Source organism: Thermomyces lanuginosus, assembly GCF_041956635.1.
Source record: "Thermomyces lanuginosus strain ATCC 200065 unplaced genomic scaffold VTN49scaffold_27, whole genome shotgun sequence".
NCBI lineage: Eukaryota > Fungi > Ascomycota > Eurotiomycetes > Eurotiales > Trichocomaceae > Thermomyces > Thermomyces lanuginosus.
In genome coordinates, this window is record NW_027192361.1 from 965,812 (window position 1) to 989,616 (window position 23,805).

Consider the following 23,805-nt stretch of genomic DNA (forward strand, 5'->3'; position numbering starts at 1 on the left):
TTTGATTATGAATCTTGCAGGGTGAGCTCACAGCGACAATCTACCTACCCAGCGGTTGGATGAGCGTCAGATGAGCTCATCAAAACCGCTAGGGTCTACTGAACTACGTTTTGACGGTCGTATTTTGCATCGGACACACACACACACACACACACACACACACACACACATACATCTAACAGGCTAGTAGGGTTTCACATCCATGTCCCTTCTTGCTCTTGATAGCACTTGGAAAGTATAGGTTCTGCTGTGCAGCATTGCTTCAATGCCACAGCTTAAATGTTCACCAGTTGACAATGACTCTCGAAGAGACCGATAGTTTCTAGATCCTTCACAAGCCACTGGAAAGATACGACGATGGTGGTGCCTTGGTGTTCCTGAATACGAGTATCAAATGCCGGAATGCCATAGGTCAATTTTAGGGCAAAGACTCCGCAGGTTAAGATAACCTAAACCGGGGTTACCTGGTAACGCGCGTGACCCGCAGTGGTAAGTTTGGGTACGATGCTAAATCAACCCCCAGGACGGCGAGAAATTCGATAGTCCATAGTAGTTACATTTCTTTTCGTACACCAAAAAAGTAGAGTTGGAATTACAGGATCAGTATTTCTAGCGACAATATTCCACGGGGTATGTTATAAATAATGATTGTGATCAAATGCAGAGTGTACAGTACCCAGTAAAGAGCCAACGCCACCAACATGCAAAACATGACAAAAGTGACTTTTCCCCCGTCGCATGAAATCCCAGAGCCAAACCTCTAAGTAGGGAGTACAACTATTAAAATCATATATGATAGGAAAGGAAGACGAGAAGAACGGTTCGATAGATCGATTAATCAAGCGGGTCGTGCCGAAACGTGCAGTCTTCCCCTTTGAGGCACTTGCCCTCTCGCCAATATCTGCAGGGCACAGAGCCAGCTTTGGGCTGTCGCCTCATGTTAGCATTGCTCGGATAAGAAGAAAGAGAAGAGTTACTTACGTGTCGCTTCGCTTTCGGATCCACGTACATCCGCGGCCGCTTCTGACGGTCGTCATGCGGGTTGCTGTGTCCCATTTCGCGCAGTCGTTTGCGCTCCGGATCTTCGTAAATCCCAGATGTTGTAGAAGGAGCCGTTGACGATGCGGAAGTTGATGATTGGGATGGCGGCTGCGATGCTTGTTGTTGGGAAGCACCACTCAGTTGCGAGATGATGGCTGCCAGGTTTGGGTTGATCGCCTGCGGCACCGTCATAGGCATGGGCGGCGCCGCCTGCTGCATTTGCTTTGAAGCGTTCAGCACCGCAAGGATCTTCTGAAAATCGATCGGCTGCCCCGACGTTGCTGGCATCTGCGGAACGGCCGGTACCTGCGGTATCGACACTGGCGGCTGCCCCTGCTGTTGTCGGAAGAGATTCACAGTCCGTTCTAGGTCGGCGAATGGTCCCGGTGTTGGTTGGGTCGGCTGCGGCGGTGGTTGTTGAGTCTGTTGCGCTGTCTGAATGGATTTGAGAAGACTTGCGATATCCAGTGGGCCGTTCGGAATTGTCGGCGCGGTCGCTGCCGGTGCAGTTGTTGCAGTAGACGGCTGTGGTTGTGTTTGCGAGCCATTTCTCATCGCAAAATAACGAGCAGACCGAGCCTGGAGTAGTTTGAAAAAGTTAGCTTCTATGGATATGAAGAGTAATGGCACCGATAGTAACTTACCTGGACACGTTCGTCTGGCTCCCCAAATGGTGTTTCTGTGGTTGCCGGTTCGTCCTCTGGGGGCGGTGGTGGCTCCTTGGGAGACCACGGAACATCGGCAGGCGACGTATAGAATACCATCAATGAATTGGCCTCGCGCTGCTCCTGGGCCAGTTTCTCCGGACTGTCCGGCTCTTGAATGCCTCCGCGCTTGATAAAATTCCTCTTCCGGTCCTCCTCGGGCAGCACGTCCAGGTCGATTTCTGAAATCATGTAAGCATACACTCAAATAATGAACCAACGATGGGGAACATACCGCTCGGAGACCGATATTCTCCAAGTGCTTCCTCCTGGATTCCCATCTCCTCATCCTCATCCTCCTCTTCCAATTCTTTGTGCAGCTTCAGCATGCGGCCTTCACCCTTGATATCTCCCGCATCGCGCCTGAGACGGTCGTCCGGGCCGATCTCTTCCTCTGGGTGATGCGTGAAGAGCCGCACCTCAACCAGACTGTCGTCTGGTTTCCAGCTAACGCGAAGCTTGCGTCGGGCTTCCTTGCGTAATCGTTTCGCTCGTTCCTCCTCCGTTTCAGAAGGACGAGTCTCTTCTTGTTTCGCCTCCTTGGCCTCGTCCGGCTTGTTCAGGCCGGCCAGAATCTCACCAAAAGACAAAGCTGGCTTTTGTGCGGGGGCAGAAGTAGAAGGCTCTTCTTTCTTCTTCTCCCCTGATGCCTGATTGGCCTTCTCCTTGGCCGCGGCAGCAGCGGCCGCAGCTCGTGCAGCGTTCGAAGTGCCGGGCTTTTTCGAGGCTGATGTCAAACTACTGAAAAGAACCGTAGGCTTTGGTGCCACAATACTTGTTTTGGGCCGGCCTGCTGGAGCCGTGGATGATTTCCCATCTGTCGTGCCATCGGGACGTTTGCCGGAAGACGCCACCGACTTGGCTGTGGACGATGCCGGCTTCGCAGTGCTCGACTGCACGGTCTTCTTCGTCGCCGGAGCACCGTTGACCTCTCCCTCGCGTGGACGCTTGACTCCGGAGGTCGACTCAGCACTACTACTCCCCGGAGTCCCTTCCTTACGCGAAGCAGCATCTTTGGATGCTTCACTCTTCCTTTTCGTTGTTGCCGCGGCATTGTCCAGGATCTTCTGACAGAGCTCTTGGACAGGTTTACCACCTTTTTTCATAATTCGCGGAAGAAGCTTCGATAGGTTGGTTTTCTGGAGAATATCCTCATCAACGGTTGTGAATTGTGACAACAGCTGCATCTGTTAGTGAAATAATTCCGTGAAGACGCCGTGGATGGTACAAACCTTGAGAATAGAAACCGTCAGAGTGCCCTCAAAATCAGCCGCTTGATGACGATCTAGAAGGAAAGAATACAGAGCCGAAACGGCAACGGGGTGCTCTCCTAGTCTGAACTCATGAAGTCAGCATGGATATCTAGAAACCTCCGACTGGCAACGATTCTTGTCCTTTCGCCAGTTGCAAAAGCCATCTAGCAGCGTACATAGCCTGCGGAGGATAAACCCCGCACAACGGCTATTGGCCGCTATGTGTAAAGGTGCGCCTATTGGCTTTCAAACATGATTGACAGCAGTGCCGTTATCCAAAAGGAACGGTTACGTGGTAGTAGTTCATTTCGCTTCAGACTTCTACAATCATGACGAGGACAACAATCGACTGCCATCTCGGTGAGGAATGCACACGGGAAAAGGACATACTTCTCAACGATGATTGGGTGACCCTTGTTCAGGGTTGCGTTGATGACCACCTCCATGATTTTTCGTTGTGCAATGACTTTTTTCTTCAGTTCGGCTGCCTTTTCGTTCTCGGATTTATTCTCGGCGTCTTTCATTGCCTGGCTCTGCGTTTTCCATTCATCCCTTACGGCCTTGACAACATCTTTGAAGGCTACTAGAGCGGTCTTGATTTTCTCAACTTTGGGCCGCCTGTTTCTAGGTGCCCAGACGGCGCTCAGTGTGTCATACTCAGCCGCAGCTTCAGGATCCGTTGGCCGCACAGCAGGCAGTGGAGACGGTTCCTCAGGTTCCTCAATCTCTAAATCCGACTCGTCCGAAGATTCACTATCCGAGTCCGGCTCGGAGGGTTTCTTTGGATCTTTGGACGCTGTCTTCTTAGTTTTTGTCTGCGTGGTCTTCTTCTTCGCAGCAGGCGTGGGTTTTCCTTTCGAGGCATCGATAACCCCTGCGCCAAGAATCAGCGCATTCGTTTCGAAGAGTTGACAAGGAGACATGAGACACCTACCATTCACACCGACCGCAGGCTGGCTTTGAGCTGCAGGTGGCAAGGCCTGGAAGGTGGAAAACTGACCAGCAGGGCCTTGTGGAGGAGCGACCTGCTTAGAAAGTGGCTGTTGCGTACTTACTGGTCCCGAGCTACTTGGGAAGACTTGGTAATTCCTGAACGTAGTCAGTACTGAAGGGTAGAAACTCGCACACATACTCACCTCGGATCGTTGGGCCGCTCATATGTCGAGGCAGCCGGGTTATAGAAAAGAAACTGATTCTGAGAGCTGCCCTGTGGCTGGCCTGTAGCCGTTGTTGGTGTCAAGTATTGTGGGTTGATTGTGTGTTGGAAGCCAACATTGGGACCCTGCTGCTGGAAAGTTCCAGTGTATCCTGTCCGCGTATGATCTCCATAATTGGCAGGCAATATAAATTGATGACCTGCTTGGCCCGGGGCATTTGGCGACGCAACCGATTGCTGTGTGATGGTCTCAGGACGCGATGTGAGGTGCGGTGGAGGTACTTGAGGAGGCGGCTGAAAGTAGGATTCGGAGAAGGTGAAGGGCTGATTAAGGGAGAGATTGTCGGCAGGTCCGAGAGACCGATTGTAACCTCCCTGGTCTTGAGGATACGACACTTGGTAGTGTTGTTGAGGCGGCGGAAGGTTGTAACCATGTCCGGATGTAATTGTCGGATTTTGTTCCCATGATTGAGGAGCGGTCGAATACAAATCTCGCGGGGGCTCGTTCTGGCTTCGGATTTGCGACTGCTGGTCTTGCTGCGGTTCCGGAAAAACTGACTGGTCCCAGGCAATGCCGTCCACGGCCTGCTGCTGTTGTTGCTCCTGCGTCTGCGAATCGGCTTCTGGGTATAACGAAACAAGCGGATCCCAATACTCTGTAGACATTGAATCTTGCCCTACTGATTGCTGACGAATCGCTGGGGATTCACCGTGAGTCGCCGTAGTGGTCTCCATTTCGGGCATGGATGTAGCGGCGCCAGCTGAGTCACGTGATCGAACCGGGGGAAGGATGCGCAGTGCCGCTTTAAGGGACCCCAAAACAGGAAGCCCAGACGGGAGATTCGTGGGTTCACTTCAGGAAGCCAACTGGGTATCCATTCACCTGAGAGGAAGCAGGCCCTAGAAAAGCTGAGATTTTCATCGAGTTGAGGATCTCAAGCTGGGGGTGTACAATGCGTGGTGTGGAGCAAAAGCGGCACGACGGCAACAGTTGGGGAGCCTTAGGTGTCGTAAGTCGGCCGCTTCTAACAAAACCACAGGGTCAAACAGTCGGAGCAGCAGCTTCGAGAAGCTTGAAATACACCCGCTTGTACAGTAAAAGTAGAGACTCGGCAAATTGATCCACCCTTTCCTCAACCTAGAAACTCCTTTGTCTCGAAGTTCCCTTGAGATTTCGACAGCTGCAAAACCCTCTCTTCACAAAGACTCAAGGGTGTAGCGTCACCGCCGATAACCTCTTCAGAGCAGTGGCCACGTGCTGTCTAACTTGCCTTAAGGTGATGCGAAAATGGCCTTAGTACTTAAAGCCAGACTCGAACTGCATTTCACTTTACAGAGGAGGTTGAAACAGGGTGAGACGGGGTGAAGACTGGAGGGTGAAAAGAGGAAGGAGAAGAAAACGCCAAATCAGAGGTCAAGGACGCGGCAGCGCGTTTGCAGTGTTTGTCTGCACTGCTTATGTCAGCATCCGCTGATTGGCTGCGGCTTTCGATCCATGATGCTGCCAGCTTGATGAAGCGACTTGAAACGGGATGTGCGCGGTGATCCTGTAAGGGCGACTGTGTTGAGCAAATATTCAAAGAGCAGTCGCGAGTGTTTGGTCCCTTCACGACCGGTGTTTCTGGAATAATTTGTCAATTGCCAAGTCCAGACCGGCTGGTCGTGACCGCGATGGCGTCCCAGGCTATGTCGCTGCGGGATCGTCAAGTCGGTAAGTTCGCAACAAGTGTCCCTCGGCAGGAAGCGGCTGACTGTCGCAGCTGCGATTCAGAAGATCCTGAATCTCAATCAGGAAGTTCGCTCACCGGCGGACCACCACGAGAGTTCCTCATCGACCGGCTTGATCTCGCAATCCACACCTATCCTGAACGAAAATGGCGAGCCGATATGGAAAGTGTTGGTTTTCGACAATATGGGACGAGATGTTATCAGCAGTGTGCTGCGGGTCAATGACCTGCGGACCTGGGGTGTGACGATTCATTTGTAGGTCAGGTCTGGCCGCGACAAGGAGTGCTTTTTGTGCTGACGGCGATGCTGGAAGGAATATCAACTCTCCGCGGTATCCCATTCCCGACGTACCTGTGGTTTATCTGGTCGAGCCAACGCCCGTCAATATTCAACTAATAACCTCCGATTTGTCGCGCGGTCTTTACTCGCCCGCTTATGTTAACTTCCTCTCGTCTGTGCCTCGACCGCTGCTGGAGGACTTTGCCTCTCAGGTCGCATCAACGGGCACAGCGGAGCATATTGCCCAGGTGTACGACCAATATTTGAATTTCATCGTTGCGGAGCCCGATCTTTTCAGTTTGGGAATGGGAAATGACTCGTATTACAAGATCAACAGTGCCCACACCAGTGATGAAGAGCTGGACGAGGTGGTGGACAGGATTGTTAGTGGGCTGTTCAGCGTCAGCGTGACGATGGGTATGATTTGTACTCGCGGGTCGTTGCGGATTAAAGGCTAACTGTTCAAGGGGCTATCCCGATCATTCGCTGTCCCAAGGGCGGCGCGGCAGAGCTTATTGCTACGAAACTGGATCGCAAGCTGCGGGATCACATCCTGAATTCTAAAGATAACCTCTTCTCCGGCGGCAAGCGACCGGCACCGGGCGTACCATCGTCACGTCCGGTCATGATCATTGTTGACAGAAACGTCGATCTTGTGCCAATGCTGTCGCATTCCTGGACGTATCAGTCTCTCGTTCAAGACGTCCTCCGAATGCGCCTTAACCGAATCACAGTGGAGACACCGGTTGATGAGAACAATCCTGCGAAGGGCACGACTAAGAAATCATATGATCTCACGTCGAATGACTTTTTCTGGCGCCGAAATGCCGGGGTTCCATTCCCGCAGGTGGCAGAAGATATTGATGCAGAGCTTACTCGATACAAAGAGGATGCCAACGAAATCACGAAAAAGACAGGGGCTTCGTCGATTGAAGACCTTCAAAGTGGCGGCAATGCATCAGCACAGCACCTGAAGGCGGCTATCACTTTACTGCCGGAGCTACGCGAGCGCAAAGCGATTCTCGACATGCACATGAACATCGCAACAGCGCTCCTTCAAGGCATCAAGGATCGTCAGCTGGACAACTTCTTTCAAATAGAGGAGAACATCAACAAACAATCCAAGACACAGATTTTGGAACTGATTAATGACCCGAACAAAGGGTCCGATCCGACAGACAAGCTGCGATTATTCATTATTTGGTTCCTAACCACCGAGACGGAATTGTCTCGAGCGGAGATGACGAAATTTGAGGAAGCGTTAGTGGCGGCTGGGAACAAAGACATTAGTTCATTGGCCTACGTAAAGAGGGTGCGCGAAATCACCCGAATGACAATGATGACCAGCTCTTCGGGAGCGCCACAACAACAATCGTCTGATCTATTCAAAGGATTTTCAACACTCTCGAATCGTCTAACGGACCGAATCACATCGGGAGCGCTGGGGTCCAACTTCGACTCCCTGATCTCTGGAGTCAAGAACTTCCTCCCAGCCAACAAAGACCTCACGCTGACGAAGATTGTGGAATCGATCATGGATCCGTCGTCAGCGTCGAGCTCAGCAATCGCCAAGACAGAAAATTACCTGTACTTCGACCCGCGCAGCGCCAACGCTCGTGGCGCCGTGCCACCTTCATCCGCGTCGCGGCATAGCCAAACGCCAGGCGGACCTGGAAGCAGCGCGCCGGGAACAGGCGCAACTTTCGGGCAGCGGCGGCAGGCGTTCAACGAAGCGATCATTTTCACGGTGGGCGGTGGCAGCATCGAGGAATACGGCAATCTGCAAGACTGGGTACGACGAACAAGCGGGTCAAGCAGCGTTACTGGCTCCGGAGCCGGGGGATCCGGCGGTACACCCACGCGGCGTGTGGTCTACGGCAGCACGGAACTTATGAATGCATCGGAGTTCTTGACGGATGCGTTGGGCCGGTTGGGGAAGGAGAGTTGAAAAGGTGGATCCGAACTGCTTGCACTGTACATGTACGACAACATCGATTAGGAATAATTGCTAATCAAGCGTTTTAGATTGTTATCGTAGAGCTCTCTCAGTATGTTGATGCCGAAAGCCCCAGTGTATTCGCCACTAGCAAAAAGCGCTGGATATGATAAATCTAAGTCACACTTTAACCAGACAAAGCCCTTTCAAGGACAAAAACCCAGACAAACTCCGGAACCAAAACATCATGCAATCATCATCCATGGTCATCACTCATGCCTCATGCCTAGTATCTGTATCTCGTCGAGTAATCCTTCGGACTAACCACCAGACCGCGTCCCTTCTTCGCACCGCGATAGATGGTCTCGATGATATCGATGAGTTCTTGCTTGTCTTCGCTAGGGGATCGTTAGCAAAAAGTTCTTCCCTGGAGAGAGAAGACGAGAGGAGATGGCACTTACAGGACCCAGTTCAGCTTGTTATTGTTACCCGTCCCGAAATCACCTGTAGGATAAGATCAGCCTATGCTCAGTCATAACACTCTCGTGAAGAAGGGGGAACATACACATCATATGTTTATTCCTAAAAAAGAACTAAACAATCAGTTAGTACCTGTACCTTGCACCAGGACAAAAAAAAAAAATGAAGGACCGGAGGCGGACATACCATAATGGTCATCGGATCATAAAGCTCATACATGGCGTTGAACTCGGGCACCTCGTCGATATCACACAGGTAAATCACGGCAAAGTTCTTGACCTTATCGGCAATCTTGGCCAGGACGTCATCCTGCCGCAGACAGTCTGGGTGGCCATCTTTTCCGAACCGGATGACCACCAGACGCTCGCTTTCGCTGAGGATGCTCTGGTCGACGTGCCAGGCGGTGCGCAGATGAGGAAGGACGATGGATCCCATGGTGGCAGAACCGTGTTTCGTCTGTCGATTCGGCGTGAGTTGACAGTGGGCAAACACGCAGCAGTTTGCATGGTGGAGGACTGGGGTTCTTTATATTCACGTGATTAGAAGAGTTCCTCACGTGACTTCATCGAATGTTCGATCTGGGGGATTGTGATGTCATTTTCGGCGATCGATCGACTGTGACTTCCAGTGTTTCGAGTCTGAGACAGCGGATTAATGCGATGTGGAAGTTTCGAACGACTATGGTCATGTCAGAATGCAGGGACTAGGTATTTTGAGGTATGGTTGTATATTGAAGAGGCCTGCTCCGCATAGAGTGTTCAGTTGTCGAGTTCCTTGCTCCCGGTAAATGAAATCGTCGTGTGTTTTCATTCCAGTGTGGTACTTCGAAGGGAAACGATACGAAGTACTCTCGTAGCTCTAACATCGCTGCACGCAGCCGAGTCAACTACGTTACATCTCTGATTCAAGCGACCACTCCTATCGCACAATCCTTAGGGAACGCGATAAAGCCAATCCCTGGGCCACTGTGCATTCGTCAAGTATGGAATCGATTCAAACAATAAAATGACAGGAGACCGGATTCCATGTGTACACGAAAAGGAGGAATTGCAGTGTTCGTGAATGACCGTGGCAGGAGGTTCTACTGAACAACAGCAGGACGACAGGTCGGACCATCGCTGGGCCAGCCATGCGTGGTCGCCTCGTCAAGAGATTAAAAGTACATGATGCACGACGACCCCAGGATATAAGGCAACTGAAATGGAAGGATAAATCAAAAAACGAGAAATGGACGACAAGATACCCGAGCTAGGTTTCATGTGCGGCCACCGACATATCCCTTGCTTCGCCACTCTGCTTGCAGATTCATCATCTCGGTCCGCTCTTCCATCATCTTGTTGTTCTGGATGTTGAACTCGCGTCGCCCGATGCGGCGCTGGCGGATGCAGAAGAACACCAGGGCAGCGATGCAAATGGCCGCAACGGTGGCGCCACCAGCGTAGACACCGACCTTGGCAGCTTGCGGCAGCCGTGCCCATTTCTGGGAGAGGCTTTCATCCTCTCCATAGAGGTTCTCCCAAGCGGTCGAATTTCCGCTAAACGAACCATCAGTCCTGCAAAACGAAATAAAGTATCAAGACTGGATACTTACGGTACAATGTCGATGCTTTCCCACGACCCACTGTGATCAGAGTAGACGTACTCCTTGCCGGTAGAAAAGTCCTCGGCCTTCAGCTGCTTGATGTACATGGTGTAGGGACCGTCATTGTAGTCAATTTCACCACCGGCCCACTCAATGCGTCCCTTGGGCTGGCTGGGATCACCGGCAGGCCAGATACCGAGGCGGATGGTCATGGGAGTTTGCGGGTAGTACTTGCCGCCATCGGCATCCTCGTACTTGAGGGTTCGCAGCAGCTGGCCATCATACCACCATTCCAGCTTGTCCTTGTCCCACCAGGTCGTGTAGTTGTGGTAGTCCTTGGTCAGATTTTCGGTGACGTTGTGGATCCTGCCGTCGGCACTTTCAAACACGCCCTTGCCGAAATAGTTGGACTGCACCGCATATTCCTGTGCGCCGATCCATTCCCAGTCCACCTCGTCCAAGTCATCAGACTGCAGGACGGCGCTGCTAATCACGCCTGCGCCCGGCGCCGCCTGAATGTGGTACTCGATGCGGCCGAAGAACAGGTAGAATTTGGATCGAATCGTGGGCGAGTCCATCTTCCGCTGGATGCTGAACATCATGCCGTCCTTGGCATAATCCACGGCGCCATTGGTGATATTCCAATTGTCGTCCAGTAATGAATTAGAACTGAAATTCCAGGTATATTTAGTGCCAAACGCCGGGTTTGGCGGACATGTCTCGTTGAGCGGTTGGCAGTCGGTCCACGTCTGGGCGTGTACTCTCGGTATCGCGGTGGCCAACAGGCCGACCAGAATGGTAAGGAGAGTCATGGTGAGGCGATTGAATTCAAGTCGATATCATGCACGGGAGCCGGCAATGAATTGGCGGCCGTCTGGTCGCGTCAACGATTGAAAGTGCGAAAGGTCGCACCGCGAGAAAAAGGAGTGGCAGTGACAGAGAACGACGATCTGGAGGTTCAGGAGTGAGCCTCCTAGGCTCAAGCCGCGGGATTTGGTACAGAAATCGGATGTAAACGTCGCAATGCACGTCAACGAAGGGAGGGAACGAAGAGAACGAAGAACGCCGATGAAGCGATACTATTAAAGACAGAAAAGGCGTGAGGGAGGGGACCCGAGAATCAGGGTTGCAGAGACCGACTGATTCGCCTTTGGGCGTTTTGGGCCTTGGCGCTCATGCACTCCGTGGTGTCTCTGGCCGCTATGCAAAAGGGGGCACGCGGTCTTGGCCCTGGACTCCAGAAGACGGGGCTAAAGACCCCCTATTCCAGAATGGGCTTACTGAGACGGGCGGCAGCCAATCGCGCCCATCCTGACTCGTTCGTTCCTGGCTAAACTTCACTAAACTTCAACGCTAGATTTAGTGTGATTGGATTCCCATTTTGGAACTTCGATTCCGGCTCGCTGATCCGTTGATCCTCGCTGGTCGGCGGATTGTGCGGACGAGGATGCGACGGCATGGGCCGTATCATGAGGAGAATGCCTCAATTCAGAGGTCGCCGGGAATCTTGGCCAATGTATCAGGACATCCCAATTTTTTTTTCTTCCTTCGTCCCCCCCAGACGAGGGCCGAATACGGAGCAGAAAAAGTGTAACTTTCTCTGTCCAAGAAACTCCTAGGAGAAATCGGCTTGGCTGACTCGGCGGAATGCCGGAGGCTGCGGTGTTATCCGGCTGATGACGTGGTCTCATTGGCTCGGGAGTTATCACGGTAACGACGGCCCTGCGCTTTTGACTTTCCCTCTGCAGGAACCGTACCACTCGTCGTATTATACACGGGATTTCGAAAGATTAGAGGAAAATATCTACAAGGTGCCAATGAAATTGAGTCATTGTTTATTACAAACAGTACAATACTAGTTCAGACGCCAAGTGCATCTGCAACCTAAACGATTGGCCCAGGTTCCACCAACGGTGCGATCCGAGGCCGCCACCGATAAGCGCATGGTTGCCTCAGGCACTGAAGCAGAGGCATGGCGGCTCCCTCAGCCACAGTGCCACGCCGGGCAGCGTGCAACGCCGAGTCCATCTCACGGCATTTTCCTTTTCAGGAGGTTTTGGCCAAGATTCGGATGCCAACAGGTAGACCGAGTTTGACCTCGACAAGGACAGAAGGAATAAAGTTTGAGTTTCTGTGTTCTGGCATTCGGGGTATCCAGGAAATTCGTGCAGCTCTGCGCCACGGAAAACCTGGAGTGAACATACTCCGGGCTATCGCCGAGATTTCGAAGGAACCAAATCTGGTGGTTACAATATTCACCCGATTCTCAATGTCTCGTCAAGCCGCAAGCGGCCAGACGTGCTCACCGCATTGCATAGTGAGCGCTGTTCCCTGTCGTCACAGACAGGCGGCCATGCCCGTGGGTTGGAGAATCACTCTGCACACGCGACATCACCGAGGACGGTTTGCTGCCGGCACAGAATCTGTGGTTGGGCAGAAGCAGACTTCATAGGATTGACCCCACGGCAACGTCCCACACACTGGACGGATCAGCGGACAATGATCCAATGCCATGGTAGACCCGGGACATTATTCGCATGAAGCCCGAAATGCCCCAGCGGTGAAGTCCTATGTTCACGTCACCCGCCGAGGGCATTTCGCTGGCGTCAGAAGATTCGCCTTGCGTGCTTGGTTTTTGGTTGCAGTCGGCCCAATGCTTTTTCAGTTGGATGGTTCGAAGTGCTCTTGTGGCAATTGATTCATCCTGCGGGCTTTTCGGGGTGAAATCAATCGAGTCGGCCAGTCTCTGCAGTTTTGCTTCGAGATCCTCGAGAAATTGCCGCACGTTGACCTTTTGGTGCACAAAATTCGTATCCCAGGTTGGATCATCTAACCGAGTTAACCGATCAAACAGATAGAGTATTCTGGGAAAGTGCTTCGTCATCGTCACGGAAGAGCAAAGGATTTGGGTGATATCCTGTTTGAGGAATAATTCAAACCATGCCTTTGCTTCTTCAACGGCGGCAAACAGACTATCAAGTATTCGCACATCTGGGTCAGAAGACGGTGGAATGAACGGAGTGCGAACGGAGGCAATGTCGTAGATAACTGCTTCTGTAAACAGGCAATGGAGTCGGAGTTCAGCTGTCATAAGCGTGAGCAATTCTGTTTCCTGCATTTGACGATCGGGTTGCCATTACCATTGCCCGCCATATAAGCGGGAATTTGACTTGTCACATCCGCCAGTTGAGCTCGGAGATTCTCAATACAGAATCCGGTCCTGTGCGTATCCTGAGGGCGTTCGGCATCTCTCAGCAGCAGAGAGATCTGGTTTGCCTTGTCCGTTATACGTTGAATTTTAATCTGCTGGGCAAGATATACGTCTGAAGGTGATTCTGGACTCTCCTGCAACGTTTGAAGACACTGTTCCATGTATGGGGTCCAGGGCAGTCCATCTGTAGGCCTTTGGCTCCAGCACCCGAAACTATGTACCGATTAGCACTCAACGAGGCATTGATCGAGTCTAAAGCATACATGGAGCAAACAAAGTAAGTTGCCAGAACAAGTCGCCTATGTTCCATGGTCCTCGTCGTCGGTATCGAACTCCCAACATTTACAATCTGAGGCTTGGGGAATGTACTCATTGAAACCCGAGTATCACTCCGCGACGGGCGATGAAGCTCCATGTCCAATAGAAGAGTGATGGCCATAGTAGAGAAACCGGTGAGAAACGGTCCCTTATGAATCAGAGCTTGACCCCTGCAATTCAGTTTAGCTCACCGGACATTGAGCCTATTCACAAGATTCCCGCCATACTCACCAGGCCAGAAAGCAAATCACGCCCAACAGGAGGTCAAGCGACCGTTCTCCATCAACAATGATCGCTTGGGCGGCAATTTCCCGCACTCTACGGCCCAAGGAGAGTTGCTGCTGCACTGACGTAGAGGTGACTGCCATAATGCAGAGCCAGAAAAACGGACAGTCCTGACGGAGCTGCGCGGCCGTCATGACATCCGGAAATCTAGTGTAAGGGAAATGCGGTAGCTTCTTAGTGCGGAAGTATTGAAACAAAGACTCCGCCTGCGCCGGCGAAGGCTCGGCGTCCAAAAAGCGGGTGCTGGAGCAGGAACTCCCCACAGACCAGTCCGAAGACGGAGTCAGCGAGTTCGTCGTCGAAGTGTGGTGGTAGTGGTAATCATTGCTGGCCGATGCCTCACTATTACTGCTCCCCGTTGTCGCTGGAGTCGCGGAGGAGAGTACATGATCCGGCCGTGGCCCATCATCCGACTTCGATTGCAAAAGCGTCACCAATTGATCGAGCTTCGTTTCCAGATGGGCTGTCTGGGAGGTCTTGTTGGCCCGGGCTTTCCTCTTTCTCACGGACGTTGACGGAAGACAGTTTTTGTTGAGGCGACGACATCTATTGCCATTCCCTGTCAGTTGAACTGGTAATTAATCCATTCCGTCTGCCGCAGTTGACCCACCGTTCGCAGATATCAGAGCCGGCACGCAGGACACATCTGCACTTGACCCGAACACAATTGGTGCACGACTGGCCGTAAGGAGCGGACCTCGTTTCTGGAGACCCCAAATCCATCCTTCAACGCCGTTTGACGGCTATCAGTACCGAAAAGGACCTATTGCGTATTTGCGCGAATCGTCTGCTATACTGAGTACAGAGTGATTGTAATACTCTCCATTTCCCTTAGGGATACTAATTAATTTATTCGAGTCCTTTCAGGGAATAAGCTCAAGCTCACAGCTTCCAAGTGCCGGGCCGGATTTCGGGGTTCGTAAATCCGAAATCCGTTTAACACCTGAGAGGCTGAGAATGGATGACCAATATTTAAGCACAACCACGCAGATCCGAATGCGTTCCAACATCCTGGAGAAGGTTTATCGTCCAGGATTTATGAGGACTCGCCAACATGAACGACGTGAAGCTTTATCAAAGCTTGGAGCCTCCATGTTGGGTTGTGGTGGATTCTGTGAATGCGGCATCTTCCCCCGCAGTGGCTTGCGGCAGTCGCCAATCTTGCAGGGCACAACATCTGTTGAGTCGACTATTCCGGCAATCAATTCGCTTCGAGACCAGCATGGCTGAATCTTATTTCACGGGAATCGACTCAGCTGCAGAATCGTGGAAACAGGCCATACAGATAGGTAGGTCAACATCTCCCTTATGGGAAGCCTGATTGTCCCGGCCGTTGGGCGATCGTATGGGTCTTTCCGGGTCCCACTCCTTTCTCGATGTGTCATGGATCTACGTGGATCAGGCCAAAGTCAACTGGCATAAAATCAACAGCGATTGACTTCGTATCACCGCCATACGTTGGAACGACAAAATCGGCCGAGCAATGGGATTGGTAAGAGATAACGACACAAATGTCAATTCGAGGATGTTTGGAATTGGAAGATCTCTAAATCCACAGCTCCACGGAATAGCTGAGATATGGGTACGGGACACTGCGAACCGCAGCAACCGGTCCCGTCAATGTCAATTAGGAGCCTGAATGAGGTCCTTATGTGCTGCCGGTTTCGTCTACATTCTCTCGGATTGGGGACGTCGGAGCGGAATGGGGTATGGCACAAAGCTTGTCAACCAGGACAATAGAGGAGGCCGATGGAGTGGCTGCAGCGTTGAGTCCCAGTCACAGTAACAAGATTTCTGTGTCAAGATACTACTGAGGTTACCTGCAGGATACACACAGACCAAATCAAACCGGAGCTGGGTATCATGGTATTACTAGCTCGTAATCATAAGATGCAAATAAGACATGCATAGCCGTTGGCCAGGCTAGGACTCCTCGTCTTCAACTTTGATGATGCTCTCCTCCGAGTCAAGTCCACTGCCATTCAAGTATGCGGCCTGTGACAGAATGGACGGGGTGCTCGTCGCCGAGCCCTTCGAGTCCACACTGGAGCTGCGGAGGCGCTGCCGTGAACGAGAGTCCAGCGTTCCCAGCATGTCCGCAAACCTGCGGGAGTTGCGACGTTCCCTCATCACAAGTGAGGAAGAAGAATCAGACAGCGACGACTCATCATCGTGTGTAAGATCGCAGCCCTGGCACAGAGCTTCCTGGCCAGGAAGGCAACGTTCGTGCTTTGTCCCATCTAAATATTCTTTCAGCACTGATCGCAGACAACGATGCAAGCCCCCGCACATGTAGTTCTCTAGCAGCTCCATGTCCTCGGCAGTCGCGCCATCAATTTCGCGAAGTACCGACGACAATGGCTCACTAACGCAGGCAGGCCGGCGGATGATGATGGCCTCGCTGCGTTCTCCATCAAGGCCCACATGCGCAATCTCCTCAGCATAAACGAGCAGCGACCGCGGAATGCCAATGTGGATGACGCAACGAACATTCTTGACGTCCACGCCAATACCTACGCCGCTTCGGGCGGCAAGTACGCGTGTGGTACCATCAATGAAGCGGCTCAAGACATCAGGTTCGTCAGAATCATCCCGGACGAGCGCCTCACAGCCCAACTTTTGTGCAATGGCCCGCACTTGCTCTGCAAGATTGGCGTACACGATGATCCGGCCACTGCCTGCCCATCGGATTTTCCTCTTGATAAATTCCACGACAGGCCGGCTCTGAATCCATGAATTGAATCTGAGGCGATCTCTGCTCCGCAGTTTCGGTGGGTCCCATACGCAATAGGATACCTTGGGCTGGTTCCTTAGTTCCCGGAAAAAGGGCACAAGCTTCCGGGGCAGATGAAGAACAGCCTCACACAGATTGTCCTCCAATGAAGGTGGCAGAGTAGTGGTGAGTAAAACCAGTTGCGTCCGAGCTTGTATGAACCGCTCGAGCCACGAAAGCTGCTGCCTGAAATCATTCCGATTATCCACGATCGCGTGGCATTCGTCCACCACAATCCTGTCAAGGCGGCGTGTGTCGTGAAGCCGATCAAGGAAGGACTGAAAGCCGGCTGTTGCTGCAGACTTGGATGTCACCATAACGATGGACGCGTCTTCGATCGCACGCCCACTCTCCCAGAACGCACACTTGATGCCGAATCTCTGACAACATTGCAGTACGGACTGCCGCGACTCGAGTAGCGGCACGACTACAACAGTGGTTCCCCCCGGCGCCACCCATGCAGGTAGCATGAATAACATGCTCTTCCCCCTTCCCGGAGCCGTGACCGCTACCACTGGAGTCTCCCCATCCTTTATTGCCTTCATGGCTCCTGCCCGGGCGCCGACAAGCCGCGTGTTCGCTTCGCCGGTCATTTCTTTCATCGCAGATTCCATGTCTGTCGTCCGCAACAGGCGCTGGCGTGCCTGCTGATTATCTTCTGCCCTATCCTCCTCAAACGGCCCCCCAACGCGTTTACCGAGAACGGACGGCGGTCTACCGCCCGACTCAAGCCCGAGAAGCTGGTGCCAGTCGGCGCTGCATGCACGGAACTTGGCTCGTCGGTGAGAAGCAGAAAAGGGCCGTTCGAATATCTCACGTGCATATGTTAGGCCGGCATTTTCGGAATCATGATCCCGCACGTCCATCACATCTATCCACTCTTTTGCATCATTGTGCATCAAGTCCAACTTCCTATTCAGCTCGGCCCGGACATAATTTGGAAATGCATTATGTGGTTGTAGACGCCGCCGACTGATTCCTACCGCGATATCGCTGTAGGACGCGATGTCCAATGCGTAATTCAATGTGCTACTCTTCGTCTCCCGCTGCAGGACTCTATTGATTCGATCACACGTCCATTCTCGTCCAGTTCCGGGATCAGGACCCCACAGAAACGCGTCCTTGTGCTGGTTATTGTTAAGGAGACTCTGACCGGGAGCCTGGTTTGAACAAATGGTGGTCTCTTGTCCAACCCCTGACCGCCACAAGGCCAACTGCCGCACAAGTGGCAGCACTAACCACAAATACCAAATCACTAGCTCTCCAACCTCGCGCGGAAGGAACCGAACGATGGTCTTTTTCTCGGTGATGTCGTTAAACGTGGTGACAAGTGCCACCATCCCGTCCTCAATGAAAATATTGCGCCGAGTCTTTGCTGAGGGGTTCTCGTGTTGCAAGCTGAGTAACTCCGACGGCCGCACTGGGATCCCAGCGGTGACCAGTACGCAAATTGCCAGCTGCTCTTTGAACCGGGAAACAAGAGAAAAGAATCGCACAGTCTCTTCGGCATCGAATACTCCATTGCGCAAAAACAACTGCCGCAATCGCTGTTCGTTCAACATTTCCTCCGGCACACATCTTTCGCTGTTAACTTCCAGCGACTTGACTGTGCGTTCATCTTTTAAGAAGCTCCAGGAAGGTGCAGCCTGCATGGGGTCGTCACGAAGTGCATCCCACGGAATCTGTGGAAGTACTGCCGACCGTGATTCTGAGGATTCGGTTTCAGGGACATACAGTAAACCTTTCAGCAGCTTCTTGGTTGATGCTATCAGATCGTGGACGAATCCGCGAATCTTAACCATCGTGAATTCCATTCCTTTGTATAGTAGTGTTTCCTCATCCTTCCAGGACACATGGCCGCGCACGGTTGGGTCAGACCGAAACTCTAGAGCATCTGTAACAGCCTGCCAGTCCCGCAATACTTGCATGGGAGAATTGGTAAACGTGCGTATCATCAACTCCATGGAATCCTGCATCGGTAAAGGGCCTCCGCGAGCAGAATTTCCATGAGACTCTGAACTATATGCCAACCAGTCTAGTAATGTATGCATGGGACCATGCGTTCCACGAACAATCAACCTTCGTACCATCCGCTTGAGAATTTCAGGAAATGTCGGGAGATTTTGAAGGCCGAAATTATCAATATGGTCGGACTGCTGACTGCAAGACGCAACCGGCTGATGCAATTGCTGTCTTATGTCAAAAACATTTGGCATATTTGCCAACAACTCACTGTTCTCGCCAATTTTGCCAAGTTGCTCAGTTGGACTTTGCAACGGATTACAGGCAAGGTAATCCGGATTCTGCCATTTGCGTATGATCTCCCGGGCATTAGGATCCAGCCATAGTGCGTGCTGCACGACCATGAACCGCGCCACCTTCACAACCCGGGAAAGCACATCTGCGTAATCTTTCGAATCATGCCAGCCCAACTCCTTGCGCCCAAGTACGGCCAGGGCGCACATCAGGACGCTGTTGAAATCGTTGGCGCCACAGGGCTGGTTGAGGAGTTCAACACAAAATTCCAAACATGCCTTCTCAATAGAGCTCATCAGCCAACCCTCCAGACCATTATCATCAATACCAACATGGCTACCGTGGCCCACGGAGCCTTGCATGGCCAATTGCCACAGCCGTTTCCACTTTTGTTTCTGCCGTGGAGTCATCCCATATTTTGGTCTCCGCGCTCGCCACCGCCACGCGATCTGGGTGCGCGCGATGAAGGTCAAGATCTGCTGCCAGGGTCGAATGTGTTGCTGAATGCGGTCTTCGTCCATGTCTGCTAGTAACGGATGTCGTGGCGTCTCTGACTCTTCGGTTCGCATCGCCTCAATGCGAACGCTGAGATTACAGTGCCGGACCGTCCGCTGGCACTTCCGAACTAGCGAATCCATAGTTTTCCATATGGCTCGCACGCCCTGCTCAGTCGGATAGTGCACGGTGCTCTCTGTAGGCGCAGCCACGACATGGACGAGGTCTTGAATGTGAACTCCTTTCAAGTATTCGGCACATGAGGTCAATAGCTGCCAGTCATTGCTTCCGCTATACTCTGGCTGAACCACCTGATTATCTGGGACTGGCTCAACATTCTCCGCCGGGACAGGCAACTCATTAACAGCGTGCTCCTCGGAAACTTCAGAAACACGGTCCGGGTCTTCGCTAGGTTCCTCGCTACTCTTTGGGTTAAGTGATTCGATATGAACAAGGCGAGATATTCCGGCCTCGCCGTAGAAGACTTTCTGCCAACACACACGCTGAACGGATGCTCGAACTTCATGGGGGGTGCGTTTCCCTTTCGGCCACTGATGGTCGGCCGCCCAATGTTTTTCTATCTGTCGCATAGTTGTGCTAATGTATGGGCATTGTGGGTCTCGCCTACACTTCAGGCCATTGTCTTGAATGGGCAAAATGGGTAGCGGTTCGGGTAGCGTTGGAGGAATATGAATGCGCTGACTGTCCTGCTCAATCGAGTCCCATTGCAGAATGGTCCTGGTAATCTCCTCGGCGTCGTGGTCCGACAGGCGATGCCTGGTGCCGCGTAAATGCCTGAACACCTTCTTCGGCAATACTCCCATCTTGCATTTTCGGCAAATAATGATGCGAAGATATGGCACAACTTCAAACAGACGCTTTGCCTTTGCCGGGGATACATTGATTATAACCTGTCCCGCAACCGGTGGTCCATTGACGGCTTCCTCTCCAGTGTCATCATCGGCAGACTGCTCCTCGGCATCTTCCGAAAAGTGGTCCGGATTTTCGCTATCTTCTGAGTCAAATGATTTGATATGAACAGGGTGAGATAAACCCTCTCCGCAGTGGAAGACTTTTTGCCAGCACACACGCCGAACGGACGCTCGAACTTCATGGGGGGTGCGTTTCCCTTTCGGCCACTGATGGTCGGCCGCCCAATGCCTTTCTATCTGTCCCATAGTTGTGCTAATGTATGGACATTGAGGGTCTCGCTGACACCGCAGCCCATTGTTATGGATCGGTAGAATGGGTAACGGTTCGGGTAGCTCTGGGGGAATATGAATATGCTTTCTGTTCTTCTTGATCGAATCCCATTGCCGAATGGTCCTGGCGATCTCCTCAGCGTCGTGTTCTGATAGGCGATGCCTTTTGCCATGCAAATGCTTGAACACATCCTCTGGCAACACCCCCCACTTGCACTCTCGGCAGATGAGAATGCGAAGAGAGGGAGCAACCTCAAAGGGTGTCTCCATTGCCGTTGATAGCGCAGTACATTAACGTAGGTCAATTAATCAATTCAGGTACCTGACGCGAGATTGGAGAGGTAATCATGCCTGAGACTGTCAAATAAAGTAATTTCGTTCTCTATGACAATGCGGGAGAGCACCCCCCTTCTTTGGGGTCCTGAGTTGGAGTTGGATGTAGTCGACACGCAGGTACTGAGCTCAAAGCGTGTGTCCAATCAATACTCGGGTAAGTCATCCATGACTGGTCAGAGCTTATTGAATCTAACTTTAATAGGAAGGTAACTTACTTTATCGTAACTCAGTCTGTCTCCTCCCAGCCGCCCAGAGTCGAGACACCTACAGAACCATGATGTGTTGATGCATAGGACGTGAACACAATAACATAAGTATACCTCCGTATAGTGGTTTCCGTGAACTTTTCTCGTCTTTTCTCATATTTTCTGAAAGATAGTTAAAGATGAATTGGTATCCTTCGCAAACTCTCCGTCCCTAGGTACTCCTACGCCTTCAAGGACTTGCATCTAAACTCGAATTCTCATTTCGCAAACAACTCCTTTGAAATTCATCGAACACAAACATGCTCACCCAACATGCCTCTACTGAAGTTAGTTTATCCGTTGAAAGAAATGTCCAGGCATGCTGCCGTATAAGTCCAAATTCCGACTGAAATAACGATAGGTGATTCATAATATATTGCCGACAGCAGCGTAACACGAGCAATCATTCCTAGGTATCTATACTATATTGTCTTCTGAAGCAATTTGATCGTGTCCTTCTCGATGCCTTGTAGGTTGCCTATGTCACGAACCGGAAATCAAGTCTATCAACGGTGAGATGATGCATATGACTCCAGGACTTCCGCATCTTACCTTTTGTTCCCAGCGTCTTTGTACTTCGCCAAATACTCAGCACGCTCTTCACTAGACATGGCATCCCATTTGCGCGCTCGGGCTCTGCAATGTCATGTCAGCGATTCATGTAATTTAGTCACCAGGGCACACTCAAAGGCATACTGGTTCTTCAGCTCGTAGTATAGTTTTGCAAAGAGGAACAATACAATGCTCAGACAAGCAATGCCGATCAGGATTTTGTTTCCCCTCCTGTAGAGAGGCTTGTCATCCTCGCGGTAAATCTGCATTTCCAATTGTCAATACAGCTCACGAGACATCAAGCCAAAGAGTACCCACATTGTTAGAGGCGATATTCGATAATTGGCACATCATATTGTACAGTGCAGAAGCAACCGTTCGTGTACGCACTGATCCTGCATTACGCGAGGTCATAGCCACCACGGCAGCATGCAGGTACGGACTTCCAATTAAGAAAATGAGCATCACATAACGAATCCATGGATTCGCATCGGCTGGCAAGAACTCGAGAGGAAAGAGGAACGCCAAGTTCCAAATTTCCGCGACCACGCCGAGGAGGAACCGCTGATTGATCCGCTCCGACAACCAGGTGAAAATGGCCAGATTGATAATGAAAATGACGTACGCTGGAATCGTGAGGAGATTGGTCTGGAAGGTGCTGAAGCCAAGTGATCGAAGTTGAAGCGTGATGTAGCTGGATGCGGGATGGTTTGGAATCAGCCACACCAGACCGAGGGCGTAGATCGGCCACATGTCATAGTCCCAGAGGGTTTCAAGGAATAGCTTGAACGAGATTGCCTGCCGGTTGTGCATGGTACCCTTGCTGGGATCATCACGGAGGATCCGATTGACCATGATTTTCTCCTCTCGCTCATTGAACCAGCCTTTCTTCCCTCGAAAGAATCCGGCAGTTTGAGTTGGCGAAGCGGGCATATAGAATGCCGCAAAGATGCCAATAACACCCGTGATCAGGCCATCAAAGGCGAAGAGGTACCGCCAGCTCCCGAAATTCGGGTCTAATTTGATATGCAAGAAGCCATATGCAAGCAACGCGCTGATGATGTACGTTGTTTCGTATGTTATCCAGAAACAGCTCAGCCGAAGAGGAAGTTCTTTCGACGTGTACCAGTAGGAAAGGAAAAGAACAGTGTCGGGAATACTGATTCTCACAGTTAGATTTATACCAAATCAAGGACAGGTGCAAATTGCACTTACAATCCACCTTCGAACAAGCCAAGCAGAGCACGGCATGCAAAGAAAGACGAGCGCCCAGTCAGGAACGCCTGACACGCAGCAATCAAACTCCAGCAGACCATCTGAATCGGAATCCAGCGGTCTGGACCTAACTTCTTGGAGATCAATTGGGAAGGCAGCTCGGCCAGCAAGAAGCACACGAAAAAGATGGTTTGACCTGTGTTGTAGTCATTGGTATTCAAACCCAAATCTTCGAGCATAGTGTCAGAGACTGCCTGCACAATGTTTCCTCTGTCCAGGTTCAACGCAAAGAAGGTCAGACATGCGAAGCTGCAAATGCGAAGATCAATCTACCTAGTTTCAGCTTACGATCTCAGAGTTCAGTGGATGTAGAGGACTCACTTTGCGGACAATCTTTTTCTCCTCCCATTCCTCCCATTGAAAATCCGGATCCCATCGATGAATACCCTCGTAGCTGTCAATGGGTTTGTAGTGACGGATATCCTCTGTCATATCAAATGTCGCTTCATCAGATCTTTGATGACCGCGAATGATCTCCAAGATAATCTCCTTTGTTGATTTACGGCCATGATTCTTTTGGCTGCTGTTGTCTGAGCTATAATCCTGTTGCTCTGGGTCTAAAACCTTTGTGTTTGGAGTTGCCATCTTCAGAGATGAGTCGATTCAGCGTATCCGATCTGACAAAATGAGCGCCGACAACATGCCTATAAATACATATATATACCGGAAACTGCATAATTCTTCTGCTGTTCTGGAAC

General features: G+C 51.5%; 8 protein-coding genes across 8 annotated transcripts; 2 read left to right on the top strand and 6 right to left on the bottom strand.

The window, feature by feature from the left end:
• Positions 1-834: 834 nt before the first annotated feature.
• VTN49DRAFT_2590 (uncharacterized protein) lies at positions 835-4,898 on the bottom strand (the record flags this gene model as incomplete). The annotated part of the gene is made up of 8 exons (XM_069410332.1): positions 835-927; positions 982-1,620; positions 1,686-1,927; positions 1,981-2,926; positions 2,978-3,080; positions 3,389-3,872; positions 3,933-4,087; positions 4,135-4,898. The coding sequence occupies 8 exons, from the start codon at positions 4,896-4,898 to the stop codon at positions 835-837; spliced, it is 3,426 nt and encodes a 1,141-aa protein (XP_069269148.1).
• A 927-nt stretch (positions 4,899-5,825) lies between these two features.
• VTN49DRAFT_2591 (uncharacterized protein) lies at positions 5,826-8,109 on the top strand (the record flags this gene model as incomplete). The annotated part of the gene is made up of 4 exons (XM_069410333.1): positions 5,826-5,865; positions 5,915-6,137; positions 6,196-6,578; positions 6,629-8,109. The coding sequence occupies 4 exons, from the start codon at positions 5,826-5,828 to the stop codon at positions 8,107-8,109; spliced, it is 2,127 nt and encodes a 708-aa protein (XP_069269149.1).
• A 274-nt stretch (positions 8,110-8,383) lies between these two features.
• Positions 8,384-9,012, bottom strand: VTN49DRAFT_2592 (uncharacterized protein; the record flags this gene model as incomplete). Its single annotated transcript, XM_069410334.1, has 4 exons — positions 8,384-8,495; positions 8,559-8,601; positions 8,663-8,690; positions 8,764-9,012. 4 exons carry the CDS (start codon positions 9,010-9,012, stop codon positions 8,384-8,386), a joined length of 432 nt encoding a protein of 143 aa, XP_069269150.1.
• Positions 9,013-9,582: 570 nt separating this feature from the next.
• VTN49DRAFT_2593 (uncharacterized protein) lies at positions 9,583-9,829 on the top strand (the record flags this gene model as incomplete). The annotated part of the gene is made up of 2 exons (XM_069410335.1): positions 9,583-9,606; positions 9,653-9,829. 2 exons carry the CDS (start codon positions 9,583-9,585, stop codon positions 9,827-9,829), a joined length of 201 nt encoding a protein of 66 aa, XP_069269151.1.
• A 3-nt stretch (positions 9,830-9,832) lies between these two features.
• VTN49DRAFT_2594 (uncharacterized protein) lies at positions 9,833-10,971 on the bottom strand (the record flags this gene model as incomplete). The annotated part of the gene is made up of 2 exons (XM_069410336.1): positions 9,833-10,112; positions 10,169-10,971. 2 exons carry the CDS (start codon positions 10,969-10,971, stop codon positions 9,833-9,835), a joined length of 1,083 nt encoding a protein of 360 aa, XP_069269152.1.
• A 1,634-nt stretch (positions 10,972-12,605) lies between these two features.
• On the bottom strand, positions 12,606-14,696 carry VTN49DRAFT_2595 (uncharacterized protein; the record flags this gene model as incomplete). The annotated part of the gene is made up of 5 exons (XM_069410337.1): positions 12,606-13,243; positions 13,300-13,583; positions 13,634-13,858; positions 13,920-14,519; positions 14,584-14,696. The coding sequence occupies 5 exons, from the start codon at positions 14,694-14,696 to the stop codon at positions 12,606-12,608; spliced, it is 1,860 nt and encodes a 619-aa protein (XP_069269153.1).
• A 1,200-nt stretch (positions 14,697-15,896) lies between these two features.
• Positions 15,897-20,969, bottom strand: VTN49DRAFT_2596 (uncharacterized protein; the record flags this gene model as incomplete). Its single annotated transcript, XM_069410338.1, has 1 exon — positions 15,897-20,969. One exon carries the CDS (start codon positions 20,967-20,969, stop codon positions 15,897-15,899), a length of 5,073 nt encoding a protein of 1,690 aa, XP_069269154.1.
• A 789-nt stretch (positions 20,970-21,758) lies between these two features.
• Positions 21,759-23,692, bottom strand: VTN49DRAFT_2597 (uncharacterized protein; the record flags this gene model as incomplete). The annotated part of the gene is made up of 6 exons (XM_069410339.1): positions 21,759-21,783; positions 21,833-21,916; positions 21,977-22,095; positions 22,151-22,991; positions 23,048-23,376; positions 23,429-23,692. The coding sequence occupies 6 exons, from the start codon at positions 23,690-23,692 to the stop codon at positions 21,759-21,761; spliced, it is 1,662 nt and encodes a 553-aa protein (XP_069269155.1).
• Between the last annotated feature and the right edge of the window lie 113 nt (positions 23,693-23,805).